This window comes from Hirundo rustica, chromosome 8, assembly GCF_015227805.2.
Source record: "Hirundo rustica isolate bHirRus1 chromosome 8, bHirRus1.pri.v3, whole genome shotgun sequence".
In the NCBI taxonomy this organism is placed as follows: Eukaryota; Metazoa; Chordata; class Aves; order Passeriformes; family Hirundinidae; genus Hirundo; species Hirundo rustica.
Window position 1 is genome coordinate 32,514,414 of NC_053457.1, and position 16,120 is coordinate 32,530,533.

General features: G+C 43.8%; 1 protein-coding gene across 1 annotated transcript; it reads right to left on the reverse strand.

The window, feature by feature from the left end:
- Nucleotides 1–1,072: 1,072 nt before the first annotated feature.
- OAT (ornithine aminotransferase) lies at nucleotides 1,073–13,441 on the reverse strand. Its single transcript, XM_040071207.2, has 10 exons — nucleotides 13,309–13,441; nucleotides 10,011–10,237; nucleotides 9,285–9,509; nucleotides 9,066–9,161; nucleotides 6,709–6,836; nucleotides 5,266–5,388; nucleotides 4,482–4,610; nucleotides 3,728–3,841; nucleotides 2,838–2,982; nucleotides 1,073–1,958 (listed from the first exon to the last, which is right to left on the reverse strand). Exons 2-10 carry the CDS (start codon nucleotides 10,207–10,209, stop codon nucleotides 1,798–1,800), a joined length of 1,320 nt encoding a protein of 439 aa, XP_039927141.1. The 5' UTR covers nucleotides 10,210–10,237; nucleotides 13,309–13,441; the 3' UTR covers nucleotides 1,073–1,797.
- Between the last annotated feature and the right edge of the window lie 2,679 nt (nucleotides 13,442–16,120).

Consider the following 16,120-nt stretch of genomic DNA (forward strand, 5'->3'; position numbering starts at 1 on the left):
CTCCAGCAAGAGCTGTTTACCCGGTGGTTTCTCTCGGGTATTCCCCTCCTTTCCCATCGGGTGACATAAGCCCAGCTTTCAGAAACGTCAAACTTCCCGTACAGCGAGGAGGCTTTTCAAACGGAGCTCAGTCTGACTTCACCCACAGCTGACACATTGTCCCGGGCTGGCTTTATGATGTTTGTATCCTCATTCGTCTGTTTAGCCCAGAAATAAGTTCTGCACCTTTCAGACCGGTTCCGAGAGTGGAACGACAGAAAGAAGAAACGCGGGCTCTGTTGTCAGAAACTGCACTCGCTCCTCCACATCGTGCTCCTGGACTGGGCTGTATATGGACAGACAGCGAGAGAGAGCTCTTTCGCTTTTTAGTGAGTTTTTGCTAGCTGAGGCAGAGAAGTTCCCTGAACTGTTTCCTTTTTCTCGGAGCTGTTTAACCCTCTTCTGGACTGAAAACCCAGAAAACATCCAGTTTTCACACCTGCAGCCCACCAGGCCCAGGACAGCATTTTCCAGTGCCACAGTCAATGACAAGGGACTGGGTGAGCTGAGCTGCATCCACAGCATGGACTCTCTCAATGTTGCCATCTCTCTTCAGGACGACAAGAGGTTTTATTGTTTAATGTTACTCATATTTTTTAAATGCTTGTGAACGCTTTGCTTGTTGAATAAACAGCTTTTCCCATTTTTCTCAAAGGAATTTTTTTTCCTGAACCAGTTAGGAGAGGGGCCACTTAAATTTAGTTTCTAGAGGAATCCCATTTGGAGGTTTCCTCCCAAAATTTGCCCTAAACCAGGACACAGGTGTTTCTGTCTCACCCAAAGGAAGGAAGGGAAAATGTTCTGTCCCTCCAACCACCACACTGGGTCACTGCCATGAACTAAGGTGCCTTCCAAATCCCAAAGGATTTTTTACCATTTCACAGTATGAGCATGTGACTGTATTTAACCCCTATGCTCAGCAAAGGGAACATTTTGCACTGTGTAATTAATCAGGGTTTAGTTCAGCTAACAAAAATTAAAACTTCACGTTTCTACGAGATTTGCTCTTTTTTGAAGACTCAGAGTATTTTCATTGCACATCAACGTATTTTTTTTAAATGCAAAACATGTTTTAATATAGCCATCCAGATGATAGAAAGTTTTGTAACAGTAAAAACAGATCTAAACGTTCAGATCTATTTTACAAGATTGCAAAGCCAAACACTGAGACCAGGCTTGAAAACAGCATCTCTTGTCATACAATCAAAATATTGTACACACAAACACAGCTCGATGCTTCTCGGGTTCACCAGCGTAACACCCAGTTTGTCAAACCTTCAGCATAAGAATTTTTTTTTCAAGCTGCACGTGAAAAACACAAATTCACCCACAATGGTAAGTGCTTCCATTCTACAGACATCTTGCTGAGAGGCAAAAATTGCCAAATGCCATGTTTTGGAGAGTGATATGAGAGTGCAAGGCAACCTAAAGTTATATACATATAAATCACACTTTAAGCTTTGGCCAAGACTTACAATTAAGCAGATTTCTATAGGTATCTCCCCTCAAGTATTCCAATTTAGCTGTTCAGTACGTACAGAACTTTATTTCCAAGTGTTCCAAGACTGGAAAGTCTTCAAAATCATTCTGTATTTTCTACAGAGCCATTATAATTTAAAGACACAGCTACATTTTAATAGCAAGCCCTCTTAGACAAAAGGAATGAGAGATGCTTGCTTCAAGAGCAGGCCTTCAACACACGCGTTTCAACACACCCCCTTGGAGCAGGCAGCAGCCAGGAGTGTAAGAGCCCTGTTTTCAGAAGGACAGGATGGTTTTGTGAATGATTTCGATGGACTCTCTGATTTCGTCCTCCTTGATGACCAGTGGCGGGGCCAGGCGGATGATGTCGCCGTGCGTGGGCTTGGCCAGGAGCCCGTTGTCGCGCAGCCGCAGACACACCTTCCAGGCATCGTAGTCTGCAACGGGAGGGAGGGACAACATCAAACAGGACACCGAGGACAAGAGGTGCCACAACTGCAGCACACATGGGGCTATTTGCCAGCTGCCAGAGAGGTGCTCACAAAGGGACAGGTCACTGGGAGCGGCTCTGCGGAATCCGCACAGAGCGACGCTGCTCCAGGGCTGCCCTTGGCCTCAGCACATCCAGTTCTGCTCCTTCACAGCTCACTGCTTGTCTGGCACTCAGTTGGACTTTAAAATAAATTTTAAAAGGGGGGCCACGTGAAGAGGAAGTAAGGGAACACGTGGACAGGACTTCAGACAAGGTTATGTTTATGTAATCCAGCGGATTTCAGCGCGTCATCGTGCAAAGTGACACCACCTTCCTGCAGCACTTTAAGCCTTGATCAAGTACCTTGATATTCAGATTTCTGATGTAATTCAAGGTGTTACTCCCTAGAAATTTATTCTCCACCATTAACTTTTTTCTTCTTTGTACCCTTCTGTATTCACTGTACTCTTCTAACTCTTCTGAAAACAACCAATCCCAGCCAATGCTCCCATAATCTGGCAGGAACCGGTGTTCCAGATGTGGACAGTTTTCTTCCAAAGATTAGAGATAAAGGTATTTGTTGGGAGGCAGATTCACCATCAGATTTGAACATTATCAAGTCATAAAAGAGTTCAAAATAATCTAAAAACAATTGTTCAGTTTTTCTTAGTTAAAACCCCCTGTTTTTAATGGCACACAGTAACTTACTCAATTTTCAATGGGCACTACAGCACTATAGCCATGTCGTGAACATAAACATCATGCCTACATGCCATCACCTACCTACAATGTAAACTGAAAAATACTCCATGCTGTATTTGTGCAGTTGATTTTATTTCCTCACCTTTGGTTTCCCGAATTACGATTGCATTTAAGAGCCCTTTTCCTCTTACAGCAGTTACAATATTAGATGGAGTCTTCATGAGCTCACTTCTTAGCAGATTACCCATTATTTCTGCATTTTTTGCCAGATTTTCCTCTTCAATTACCTAAAGAGAAGTCAGATCTACAGTCAGCTGAAGGGCACTGCATTTGTTTTATGTACCATGGGGAAGGATGGATAATGACACTGACCCTGCTGAGACACAAAAGCTGTTGCAGCCACAGTGTCCCAGCAGGTTGGTATTGAGCCTTGACTCATTCAAGAAACAAGAATGTCTTTGACATTTTATTCTGAATTAACTGCTCTTTGTTTGCTGGGATTTGCAAGTGAACAGTAAACCTCTGAAGGCTCTTAATCTGTCCAAGTCTGAGTACTGGGTAGTGATGAGGTTTTCTGTGTGACCTGCATCAATGTGGTCAATTAAGCAATCACAAAACAATTGAATTGCACCTTCTGGACAGGACACTGTAGTTTCTGTTTGAGATCCATACCTGCTCTCAAGATCACAGAGCAGCAGCTGCTGGTGATATAGTAAAATAAGCCAATTTCAAAATGTCTCCAAGAAATTACTGAAGGTATTTGACCAAATCTACATAATTGCTTTGAAGCTTCCCCTAGAGAAATCTTATTTTAAGACATTAAGATCATAACAACACAGGAAGTGGGGCACATTTCCAACAAAAAATCTAAAATTTGTTTTAGGAGCTACAGATTTTCCAATTTACCAACCTACCATTCTTACTTAAAGCTAGATTTCTACTCATAGCATAAAAAATAGTATCATTTATTTAAGCAAAGATCATGAGACCCTTTTTAATTTGGATTCCAGATCTCTGTCCCCACACACAAACCTCCAGTGCTGCCATTGCCACACGGCAAGCTAAGGGATTTCCTCCATATGTGGATCCATGTTCACCAGGTTTAATGGTCAGCATAACTTCATCATCACACAGCACTGCTGACACCTAAAATGGGAAAGGCAGCAAATTCACGTATTTAGAACAGGAATCTTTAATATAAAGCAAACTTTCCCTCAGAGCTCAGGAAATTTCCAGCCTATGGTGATAATTTACATTTACATTCCCAGCTAGATCTGACAATCCTATAATTAATCCCTTAAATACACTTAGCTATAGTGGTAACACAAATTTCAATCACAGCTGAGGGGAGTTTCTCCAAACTGAATATTATTTCAAGAGTTTAAGCTTCAATACTTGGTTTAACAACTCAGAAATCCTGTCAGTTGGCCAAAATAGTTCAAGGCATTGTAATTTCCAGCCTAATCAGCAGGAATTTAAGTCACTCCAAGAGGATAAAAATCAGCCATGCAGGCATGCCAGACAAATGAAATAATGCCAGTTGTTCAGCTATAAAGGTAGTATTAGGTATTCCATTATTTTATTATGTCTCTCTCAAGTTGGACTGTCTGGTCATAAATCATATAATCTTGCAAACAACAATTTCCAAGTACAACAAAGATCAGATTTATTGTTCTTCCAACTGGCAGATTTTCAGTGTTGATGGCTAAGGAAAAAAAATATTATTCAACAAATGTTTGAGTCATTTGATATTACCTTAAATTATTGGTATTTCTTTGGTACTCACAGGGTATAAGCCACCAGAAAGGGCCTTTCCAAGAAGAATTATATCAGGTCTCACATTTTCATGGTCAACAGCCAGCATTTTCCCTGTTCTGGCTAAACCAGTCTGTATTTCATCAGCAATAAACAGAACCTTTAAAGAGAGGAAAAATCCAAACAGAACAGGGAATTACTTTCACTCTCATTCCTAACCCAATTCCAACAATACATATTTTTTGTGGGGTGTCACAGCAATAATGAAGACAACTTTTTTAATAATAAGTCAATGTCTTCCTTTGAAAATATGAAAAGAATTATGAGTAACACTTACAGATTAGAAATCTGAATTCTATTGGAACACAGACCACTGATTTTTAAATCAGAGGTCACTGATAACCGTTTTCCTCAGTGTTTCATTCTGTGACCTGTTATTGTTACTGGTTCTTGGTAGCAGTTATGCACATCAGCAACAAAGGTCCTGGATAGCCACGGTAATAGGAAACTTACAATGTGGAAAAGAAATTAGAAGTTAAATTAATATAAAATAAAGAAGAATATTAATTAGAAACTTAATTCAGTGACATTCGTAAGAAACAGTGAAAAATGTGCACTGCTAAGAAGTACTTTTTAGTGTGATATTACCAGGAAACACAGGAGGTATCACTGCGTTATTGCACTGAAAGAAAAGGCAATTATTAAATAGCATATATAGTTCTACACCTTGCATGGAAGGGTGACCTTACAAGTTACACCAGTGAACACTGAGTAGTGTTAGGTGTTTAATGTTTAATGTTACAGTGAATTCTCACGTTGTGTTTTGTGCAGAGGTCCCTCACTCCCGTGAGATAGCCTTTGTCAGGAACAATCACACCTGCTTCCCCTTGAATTGGCTCCACCATGAAAGCTGCCACGTTGGGGTCTTGAAGGGCCCGCTGCAACGTTGGGCGTAGGCAGAGGAGAGACAGAAAGAAAAAGCTTTTACTCAGGTCAAATACAGAAAATACATGTAGCAGAACCTGATTCTAGCCCTGGTCATCTTCCTCAAAGGATGAGACCTGCATTCCTGTCAGGCAGCTCTCTCTGAGTGCCACTTCAGTTCCAAGGCTGTGTCACTGCTGGCAGTGTGAAATCACCTGCTGTGCTTGCTTGGGAAGTTACAAACCTTGCAGACTGCAAACCCAGACAAGGAGTTTATCAGATCAGTTCATAAATCACCTCAGAAATATCCTCAGTTTCATATTACCCCATACAATACAAACAATTGCTCAACTCTTCCCTTAAACAAAAAAAGGATGGAGCCCTTCCAGAACATTTTACCTTGAAACAAAGTCCACAGGTACATTCCTGCACTATCAAGTTCAAAAAGCTTTAGAAGTCCACAAGGCAAATGAGATCTAACGATTCTCAGCATGAATTTACTACAGCTTTTCTCAGCATTTCCCCAGGAACTGAATGAATTCAGCTCTAATGAAGGCATTAAATGCTTGCAGGCCTTTCACCGTGGGCAGCCCGATGTAGATTCCAACCTGAACAAGCTTTTCCGCACTGCAGCTATAACCCAGAGAGCCCTTTGTCTCCTAACTCAGCTCCAAGGAGAAAAGCAGCTCTCTCCTATAATCCCTCAATCTCCAAAGCCCACTCACTTGTATGAAGCAGACCCAACAGGTACAGAGGTTTTTACTCACAGAAATGGTACCTAATCAAGGTCACCCTTTCCCAACAGCTTTAACAGCTGTTTACAGGATTAATTTCAGAAAACACAGGAAATACTGGGAATCACTGGCATTTCAGGAGGTTTAAAACCATGCCAGAGTGCTGTTTCACTCATGAAACAGAAGCCTGGCACGGTTTTAAGGATGCTGTGAAACTGGAAATAAATATTTGCAACTGCAGTGAATTCTAATCATAGAACCACAGGATGGTTTAGGTGAGAAGGGACCTTAAAGCTCATCCCATCCCACTTCCTGCCAGGAGCAGGGACATTTCCACTAGACCAGGTGGCTGAGAAATCAAACAGGTCACGTAGTTTTCCTCTCACATCCTAAAGCACAACTGAAAATCAAAGCCAAAGCAGAATTTACCCACATTTCCTATACATAATTATAACCAACACATTCTTTACATACATCTACTTACACATATCTTCATGTCAAAGCACACGTTTCAAAGTAGAAACTTCTGATTTTCCTCGCTATTTACCAAAGAGACGTTGTAAAATGACTTCATACAAGAGAACAAAAATTGCCAAATACCTCAAGGGCTGGTAGATCATTGTATGGGATCAGTTCAAATCCTGGCATGAAGGGTCCAAAGCCATCATAGCTGGATGGGTCAGTAGAACTGGAGATGGCAGACATTGTCCTGCCCCAGAAGTTGCCAGCTGGAAAAAAAAAGGGGGAAATTCATACAAAACTGACCAAGATCCAGAACACTTTAAAGGACATCACACATTCCACTTGGTGATGCATTTTAAGGGTTATTTAACAAGATATTAACATCCTCCACCTAATTGTTACTATTTTGTATTGATGCCATAAATACACTCTGTTGCTATATCAAAAACCAAAAGAAAATTATATTCTAAAACCTGACAAGTGCACAAAATAATTTCTTTAAGTTCCATTAGTAGTCTGGAAAATTGAAGATAACTCCAAAACCATCTTTTTATTGTTAACATTCAGCTTTCATGCAATTATTACTTCAAAAATGTAAGTGGGAAAATAAACACCATTAATAATTTAAGTCCTAAAAATAAAGCTGTCAGTAAGCCCAAATCAGGAAATATATTTCTGTGCATTTCAAAGTTCCAGAAGAACTTATTTAGATATCTAAAAATATTGTGATTTGCACTATTTTACTCAGAAACATCAGTTAAAATGTCCAGGAGCTGACATGTCCATTACCAAGATAATCATATCCTGATTTTAATATTCACTTAAAACAAGAGACTCTCACTAATCAATAATAAGGTGCTAATAAGACTAAAGAAGATTAAGGGTTCAGAGCCTTCCCAGCTCGCTATGCAGCAGTCTGTGTCAAGTTCTTTTTAAAATTATGTTCAAAGTCATTTCTCAGCTATCCAAAAGAGCTTTCTTCTCCCAAAATAGGGGAACACATCCCCTTTATCAAAATGAGAAAACACCTACTAAGTTGTCTGAAGAGGAAAATTAAATGAGAAAAGAGAAGAGAAAAGAAATATTTTTTTAAAAAAATTCCCAGAAGACATAAAAAAAAAAGGTAAAAAAATCTCCATTCATTTCCAGAAACCAAAAAAGCAAAATTCAAGTATGCACTACAATTTCTAAATGCTGCCTAATGACATTTATGGCTACTCTATGTACCGAAAGCTAAAAATAGTATTTGCAGCTACAAAAAAAAGGTCAGTATTTAAATAGTAATCTTTGTTCTGGAAGGTTTTCTAAAACACAGAACCATTAAACAAAATTAGTATTGACAAAGTTGCTTTGACCTGTAACCAAAGAATGTTAAATATAAGATTTTTTTGTTTAAAAAAATCAGAAGTCTCTTCAGGACCTGCTAACTTCTCCCTGTTACAGAGCCAAGCAGGGCAGGCAGGTAAAGGGAGGAAATATCCCAAGAGAGAATCAGGGTTCATTATTTACTTCAGCAACACTGCTTTTACTTTCATCGTATGATCCAGGCTCCAGTGTGCCTTTACTGGGTTAATGCCAATTTCTGGAACACCTGGAGAATGCAGGACAAAAGCCCTGGCTGGGGAAGCCAAGAGAGCAGCTTAACACTTGTTGGAGTCCAGGGCATTCCTTTGGTTGCCCTGGAGGGTCAGGGACCTGGGCAGGGGGGTCTGGGACCCCAGCCCAGAGCTCAGAGAGACACTGGCTTTGATCTCAGTCCATGGGAAAAACTTCCTACACTGAGAGAAGGTTTACAGGCCACAAGACTGTGAAAAATAGTAGTTTAGCTTATCACAGAATGAGAAAATAGTAGTTTTAGGTTCTTAGCATTGAAGTGAATGGGGACAAGATGGAGAATCTGGGGCGTTGTCTCCTTCTTCTTCCTTCTCCTTCCCTCACTCCATTGCTGCATTGACGTGGCACAAAGTAGTTAGTGAGGATTGGGTCAAAGTAAAGATGACCTTTTTAGTAATAGTGATAGACATTGGTAAGAAATAGTAAACAAGAAATACGTAGCAATTAGTATAAAAGATAAGGACAGCCCAGCTCAGGGGGAGACGTGAGTAGTCCATGCAGCTGCGAACATCTTGTCGGACTCTGAGAAAATTGTAAGATAAGAAACAATAAACGAAGTATGCAACCTTGAAAAATCTAAACCTGAGAACTCCGTCTCTTCCTTCGGCTCGGCTCAGAGCTGTGCAGGGGAGCAAGGACCCTGAAACCACCTCAATGTTGGGGTAAGCCCCCGACAAACACTGTTGTGCAATCTGTGAGAGGTGTGACACCAATCTGAGGAATTAATCCACAAAAAAAGCTATGCGGGAACAACAGCTCAGGAATAAAAATACTGAACTAAGAGTGATTAAAAGAGCATGGAGGACTGGATGTGCTTTCCCTGGCTGCCTCCCAGTAACCCAGTGCCCAGATCCTCAACTCATAACACACACTTTACATACCTGCAAAAATGATTTTAGCTTTGTACTTTGGGATTCCTTTCACAGTGTAGGCCCATTTCCGTGCCAGTTTACAGGCAGTTTCTCCAGCTTCCACTCCTACAACACAAAGCAGCACCATTATCAGTCTTACAATGAAACAGGCCGTCAGTGCAGCAGAAAATGTTACACAACTTGAATCTCAGAGGGAGGAACTAAAATGGAAACAAAATGTTTCTTTACCTGTGTTCATCGGAAGAACTTTGTTATAATTGAACATTTTGGTGACCAGCTCCTCATATTCCCCAAGGACATCGTTGTAGAATGCCCTGGATGTCAGGGTCAGTTTTTCAGACTGGGCTTTCAGAGCATCCACGATTTTGGGGTGACAGTGGCCTTGGTTGACTGCACTGTAAGCACTCAGGAAGTCAAAATACTTTCTACCTTCAACATCCCAGACGTAAACACCTGGGAAAACAAATCTGTGGTCAGTACACAAAATAAAAGAAGACACAAAACAAAAAAATGGCTCCTCAAACGTAATTTAAGACCAGAGTAAATTTAAATTAAGTGATAATACATGAACAGCCTACAAGGACTTAGATAGGGCTCCAATGCACCTTTTCATATTCACATTAACGTTAAACCTCTGCACACAAGGTAACAGAAGAAATTAAGTCGCTTGAAAATTTTCTTCCTGAGTTATTCTGGAAATTATCAACACTTGAAATCACTTTAGACACACCACAATTTTTTCAGGTGCCCTAATGCGTAATGATCCAGCTCTCTAATCTACAGTTAGCTGGCTTTATTTCATCAATGATCTCAATCCCATCAAAAAAAAAAAAAAATACAAAACAACAACAAAGGTTCAGAAATCGATCAGGTCAAAATCATTCCGCCATGATCTCATTCACCTACCCAGACACACCTCACCTAAAACCTCCAGGAAAAAGCTAAATAAAATACCTTTTCCCCTTTCCAGAGCAACAGGCAGTGGGTGATAGTTGTGGGCACCATATTTCGCCTCACGTTCGAAGATGAAGTCGGAAGAGGGAGGCCCCTGAATGGTTTTTTTAGGAGCAACTGAGGTAGCAGAGCTCAGTGAGGAATGAAGGCCTCGGCAGAGAACAGCAAGGTTCTGGGAGCGGGTGAGCTTGGAAAGCATGATGGACTTCAGGAAATCTGATACAGATCTGGAGGGGAAAAAAGAAAGAAAGTTAATAATTAGCACTAAGAACACTTCAGAAGAAATGTCTGACACGATTGAAGTGGTTTTGCTGCCAGGATTACAGGTTCCTCAACTATTTTGTAATTCAGCCAAGAAAGCTTATATGAAGTATAAATTAATGTGGGATTAGCATCAAACAAGTTATTTTTTTCTATTCTCTACACTTACAGAAACAGAAAGAAAACCAAGCTGTGTGACTCAGCAAGTCTAGGAGCTAGTTACATCATTTTTCCTGTAAGTGTTCCTTTTTCACTGTACCTTAAATTCTGATTTACTAATATAAACTACAGTACGAAAGTTAAGTTCCTCAAATTTCTTGTTCTATTGAAATGCCCATTTTCTAGCAGGTTGTCATCAGACAAATGCCACAAACTTCCATGATACTGGCTATCCCTGGAAGTGTCCAAGGCCAAGCTGGATGGGGCTTGGAGCAAGCCTGGAAGGTCTCCCTGCCCATGGCACTGGATGAGCTTTAACGTCCCTTCCAAGCCAAAACATCCTGGGATTCTGTGATCAAAAAAGAGATGGAAAGTAAGAGTATGTAAGTTATTAATGATCATTTAGAGCACTCTGGATTTTCCCAGCAATTTCCCCTGAATACATAACCTTGTACTTTCACCATTTAGGGATAACCTGAGGGTAGGATTTCATCAGGCAAATGCACTTTGATTTCTTCTCCATGCTTGCACCTCAGTCAATATAAAGATACTTCCCAGAAAAGAGGACATGAGTTGGCACTTGAAAAGCTATTTGAGGAAGCTCTTCCCACAGCAGTGAGCCAAGAGTTCCCAAAGATCAGGTTTCTTACAAACTGGCAAAAGGATTAAACCCCAAAGAAGGATCACAGATCACAACAAGTGCTTTGTTTATCAAATGCAGTGTCCCTGTAACACACTCACAGCAAAGTGAAGAGCTGAGCAGCCTGGACACTGCAAACAGGAGCAGACTGCAAAACCTACCCAAAATACAGGAATTAAATACCAACAGGAGGATGCAAGGATGGCTTACACAAGGGTGCTGTTATTTCGGGCTGCTTGCAGAAGACAGAAGCATTAAGTCATGGATTTATCCCTGATTTATTTTGGAAAAAATCCACACCCTGAATGTGTTGCCTTGAACAGAGAGGCATTTCTTTCAGCAGACTCCTCAGGTATTACTTTGCTGCTCCTCACTTCTAACCAAAGCCAAGATTTTTTTTCTCCATCTACCAAAATCCAAGTGTTCAGGAAGAGTCAGTATCCTCCATTCCAGCAAGAGATGAATGCTGCACAACTCTGGGCATGTTTCCAGCTGTTAAAGTTTAGCCCTTTGTGTTAATACTTTTCAAGATTGTTACCCAAGGATTTCGCAAACAAAAAAGACAAATACTTCTCTATGCAAGAAAAAATTTTGATGACTCAAAATTTCAACCTGCTCAACCCCTAAAATGTAACTGGTCTGTGACATCCTGGCCCCTGGCACACCTCCATGGCAGAGCAGCTAATCCTATCACAAGCTTCTATATTTTGGAGATTTTCCAGACATTCCTGAAATGAAAGGTACAAAGAAGTTAAACTCTTATCTGCCCTGTATCAGAGGTACCTCTCTGCATGAAGGATCACAGATCCCCCATTTGAGGTTCTTTTTTTACTTCTTGCGTATTAGAAAATCTGAATCATTTTTTTTAAAAGGGCTTTTTCCTCCATGAAGGGAATTGCCCTGCAAACTGTGTTAGTGAGGCCACATCACTTTAGCCAAGGTGTGGAAGATTACATGGAGAAGAGCTGAGTAAAGCTGAGAATTACAGATGAATCTGGAGTTGAAAGGAGGGGGAAAATTTGGGGTTGATGATAAGCAACACAAGGTGAACAGAAATTTCATGAAAGAGAAGGAGCATAATAAGGAAAAAACCCCCAAGCAAACAAAATGAAATAAACTCATTACCAACTGTGAGAAATACGATCATGCACTGCAGCAGGCATTACAGGAATCAGAAGCCAGGGAATTACACCAACTGGAAGAGGTCTTGCATCAGAATAGAAAAACCACTCAAAACACAGCTGTAAAACACTTGAACAGCTTTGCTCAGCTGTTGAGCAAGATCATCCAGACAGGAGTCTGCAGACTGCACACGTAAATTGAATGGTTTTATGCACCTGACACTGAAAAACACCCCAAGGTAAATGGGGGATATTGTCAAACACATGAAAACATTCAGATTAATGTTGCTAGAGCAGAGAGGATTCTGTGCCACACTGCAGCCTCTACCAGCTGAGTCAAAGGGGTGAACCCTCAAGGGGACAAGCAGGGGCGACATCAGTGTGGCCATGCCAAGCTACCTCTGCAGACCCCAGCAGGAACAGCTCTGGGCTTGGGCTGGCAGACAAGAATTGCAGGATCACAGAATCACTGAGGCTGGAGAAGACCTCTGAGATCACCGAGTCCAGCCTTGTGCCCAATCCCCACCTTGTCCCCAGCCCAGAGCACTGAGTGCCACATCCAGTCCTTCCTTGGACACCTGCAGGGATGGGGACTCCACCACCACTCTGCCAATGTCAAATGACCCTTTGAGTGAAGAATTTCCTCCTGATGTCCAACCTGAACCTCCCCTGGCACAGCTTGAGCCCGTTTCCTCTCGTCCTGTCACTTGTTACCCAGGAGAAGAGCCCGATCCCTACAGTCTCCTTTCAGGGAGTTGTAGAAAGGAATAAGGTTCCCTTTGAGCCTTCTTTCCTCCAGAAAAAAAAAATAAAAAAAAAAAAAAATAAAAAAAAAAAAACCAAACAAACCAAAAAAACCCCAGTGGTGAAACACCAGACCCTCGCCATCTCCCCGCCAAGGCCACGGTCAAAGACACTGCAGAGGCAAGGATGTGGCATCGCCGAGCGGGGCTGACACAGTCACAGAGGAGGGGACAGGCTATCACCTCCCCCGCTCCCCGCACAGCGACAGCGCTCCCGGGGCCTTGCCGACAGCGCCGGCTGCGGCGGGACGGAACCGAGGCACGGTGGCCCGGAGAGAGGCAGGAATGGCCCCCGAGGGCCGGACGGGCCGTACCTGGTGCTGCTGGAGGTGCTAGAGGTGCCGGAGGTGCTGCCGGTGCCGGAGGTGCTGCCGGTGCCGGGGCCCGCGGATAAGAGGCGGATGCGGCCGCGGGCCACTGTCACCGCTCCTCGCCCCGCCCCTCCCAGGTGACGTCACCGCAATCGCACCCGCCGATTGGTTGTCGGGGATGATTGGCAGCCACCGCCCACGCGCTGTGCCACCACCCCTTGGCGCTAGAGCTCCCCATTGGCGGGAGGGCGCGAGCCAGGGTCCCGCCCATCGCGTCCCTCAGGGGCGGTGCCCGGGGCCGCGTCCGCCAGATTCCCCCCGGCCCTCGGAGCGTGTGCTCCGTTCGCCTTTCCATCACCGCCTTCCGCATCCCTCACACCGGCACCCCCGGCTCTCAGAGCGAGTGCTCCGGACCCCCTTTCCATCTCCGCCTTCCCCCATCCCTCACACCGGCACCCCCGGCCCTCGGAGAGAGTGCTCCGTTCCCCTTTCCATCACCGCCTTCCCCATCCCTCACACCGGCACCCCCGGCCCTCAGAGAGAGGGCTCCGTTCCCCTTTCCCTCACTGCCTTCCCCCATCCCTCACATCGGCACCCCCTGGGGGTTCGGCTCTCCTCTGCCGTATTAAATGGGAATGAAATTTGTAGCCACAAAACTCCCCACACCCTGGAGGGATGAATCCCCCGGCTCCGCCTCAGAGCCCTCCCGCCGCTGTCGCTGCTCAGCCGCGCTTGAGCCCTCGAGGAAGTCACTGTAGAAAAGGGCGAGCATTGACAAAAAAAAAAAAAAAAAAAAAGGAACTGGGAAAACATTCCTGGGAATGGGACGTGTGTGGGATGGTGGTGGTAACTCCGCTGGCGGCTGCAGGTTCCTCAGGGTTGTTATGACAAGTGTTCCGTGCGCGTTCAGCCCTGACTTTTCCTAAAAGATGTGCATGAGCTTTTTCCCGATCTTTTAATATACGGCTAAATGACGGAAAATAATTCAAAATAACAGCCAGGGATTCAACTAATTTTGCAGAGGAATTCCTCACGGAGCTCCCGTGCCAGGTGTTTGTGCCTACACGCCCCAATCTCTCCCCAGTCCGTCACGGTCCATTCAGCGTACCCGTGCCCTGCCCTTCTCCGCATGGAAGGGCGTTGATGGAACCCCGAACGCCAGGCTCGGCTGCCCTGGCAGAGAGGGAGGGAATGTGCGGGGAATGAGATCCAGGAGGGCCCGGTGTGCTCTGAGCAGGAGCTTTGAGCTGGGACCAGCAGGTGAGCACGGACAGGCTGGGGCGAGCCATCGGCACCCTGACCTTTCCCCGGGCTAATTTACACCTGGACAGCATGTTGTAACCAGAAGATCTGAACGTTTAAAGGGAACTGTGAGGTGTGTTTCATAAATGCATTCTGGTTTTATCCAAAAAAATCATAGACTGGTTTGGGTTGGAAAGGACCTTAGAACTCATCCAGTTTCATCTGCTGCCGTGGGCAGGGACACCTTCCACTATCCCAGGCTGCTCCAAGCCCCAGTGGCCAACCTGGACACTTCCAGGGATCCAGGAGCAGCCACAGCTTCTCTGGGCACCCAGTGCCAGGGCCTGCCACCCTCAAAGGGAACAATTCCTTCCCAATATTCCATCCATCCCTGCCTTCTGGCAGTGGGAGCCATTCCCTGTGTCCTGTCACTCCCTGTCCCCGTTCCAAGTCCCTCCCCAGCTCTCTTGGAGCTCCTTTAGGCACTGGAAGGAGTTCTGAGGTCCCACAGAAGCCTTCTCTTCTCCAGGCTGCGCAATTCAAATTCTCTCTCCGATTCTCATAGGAGAGGTGTTCCATCCTTGTAATCATTGCTGTGCCCTCCTCTGGGCTTGCTCCAGCACTCCAGGTGGGATCTCACAAGAGCAGAGTACAGAAGAAAGCAGACAATATATCGTATCCACATCACTAGGAAGAGCAACAAAAAACCAACCCAAAAGGAAAGCAAACAAACAAACAAACAAAAAAAACCCAAAACAAACAAACAAACAAAAAAACCCAGACAAACAACAACAAAGAAACCCTCAGTCTTAGCAGTGGCAGCTTCTGGGTGCCTCGTGCTTTTTGTCCATAAATCACCCTGACAAATTTATCAATGCTAGAAAAGAATTTATTTCTTCCCAAAAAACCCACATATCCTAGCTGACACACAGAGAATTTGCGTAGCTTCCCCTCACTAAAGCAAGCCATTTGAAACTATTCCTGAACCTTATCATATCTTCTAACCAAATTGCTCAAACCTTGGATGTCAGGGAGCAGCACCGCTTATGCCTTTGGAGAACAACGCCCTCGGAGAAAATTTTCCCAATGTGCAGTCAGCTTGATGCAGCGAGGGCTGGGAGGAGAACAGACGATGTTGAGCTCTTTATAAACACACAGAGAGTTAGGCTCAATTTGCTAATATGTTTGTGTCTCCTACTAGCCCAGTTCTGCCAGCAAACAGTGCCCTGCATCTGCTGCCAAAGATGAGTTCCTAAAGCACCAAAAGGTTTTGCCTTAGGTGCTAAATTGCAAAATACATTTCAGAGTCATGACTGCTGAATGAATACACAGTTGTACTGTGCCCGGTTCCTTAAGTCCAGAGGCGGTTATTATCTAGGAGCTATTGAAACCCCTTTATTTCTAGTTGAAGTTATGATTTTTTTTTGTGAAAAGCCTAAAATTTTAGCACTGAGAATTAGCAATGAGCTCTCTGCTTTGAGTATTACACATTGTCCCGGTTCATTCTGTCTCTCTACTCCACTCTGGTGAGATCCCACCTGGAGTTCTGCATCCACCTTTGGGTCCCCAGCAT

Excerpts from the sequence above, each read along its gene's own strand:
- OAT (XM_040071207.2), bottom strand. The coding sequence starts at position 10,209 with ATGCTTTCCAAGCTCACCCGCTCCCAGAACCTTGCTGTTCTCTGCCGA. Across the intron at positions 9,510-10,010 it reads TGCTCTGGAAAGGGGAAAAG|GTGTTTACGTCTGGGATGTT; the intron begins GTATTTTATTTA and ends TTGTTTTCCCAG. Across the intron at positions 5,389-6,708 it reads ATGATCTACCAGCCCTTGAG|CGGGCCCTTCAAGACCCCAA; the intron begins GTATTTGGCAAT and ends CCAACGTTGCAG.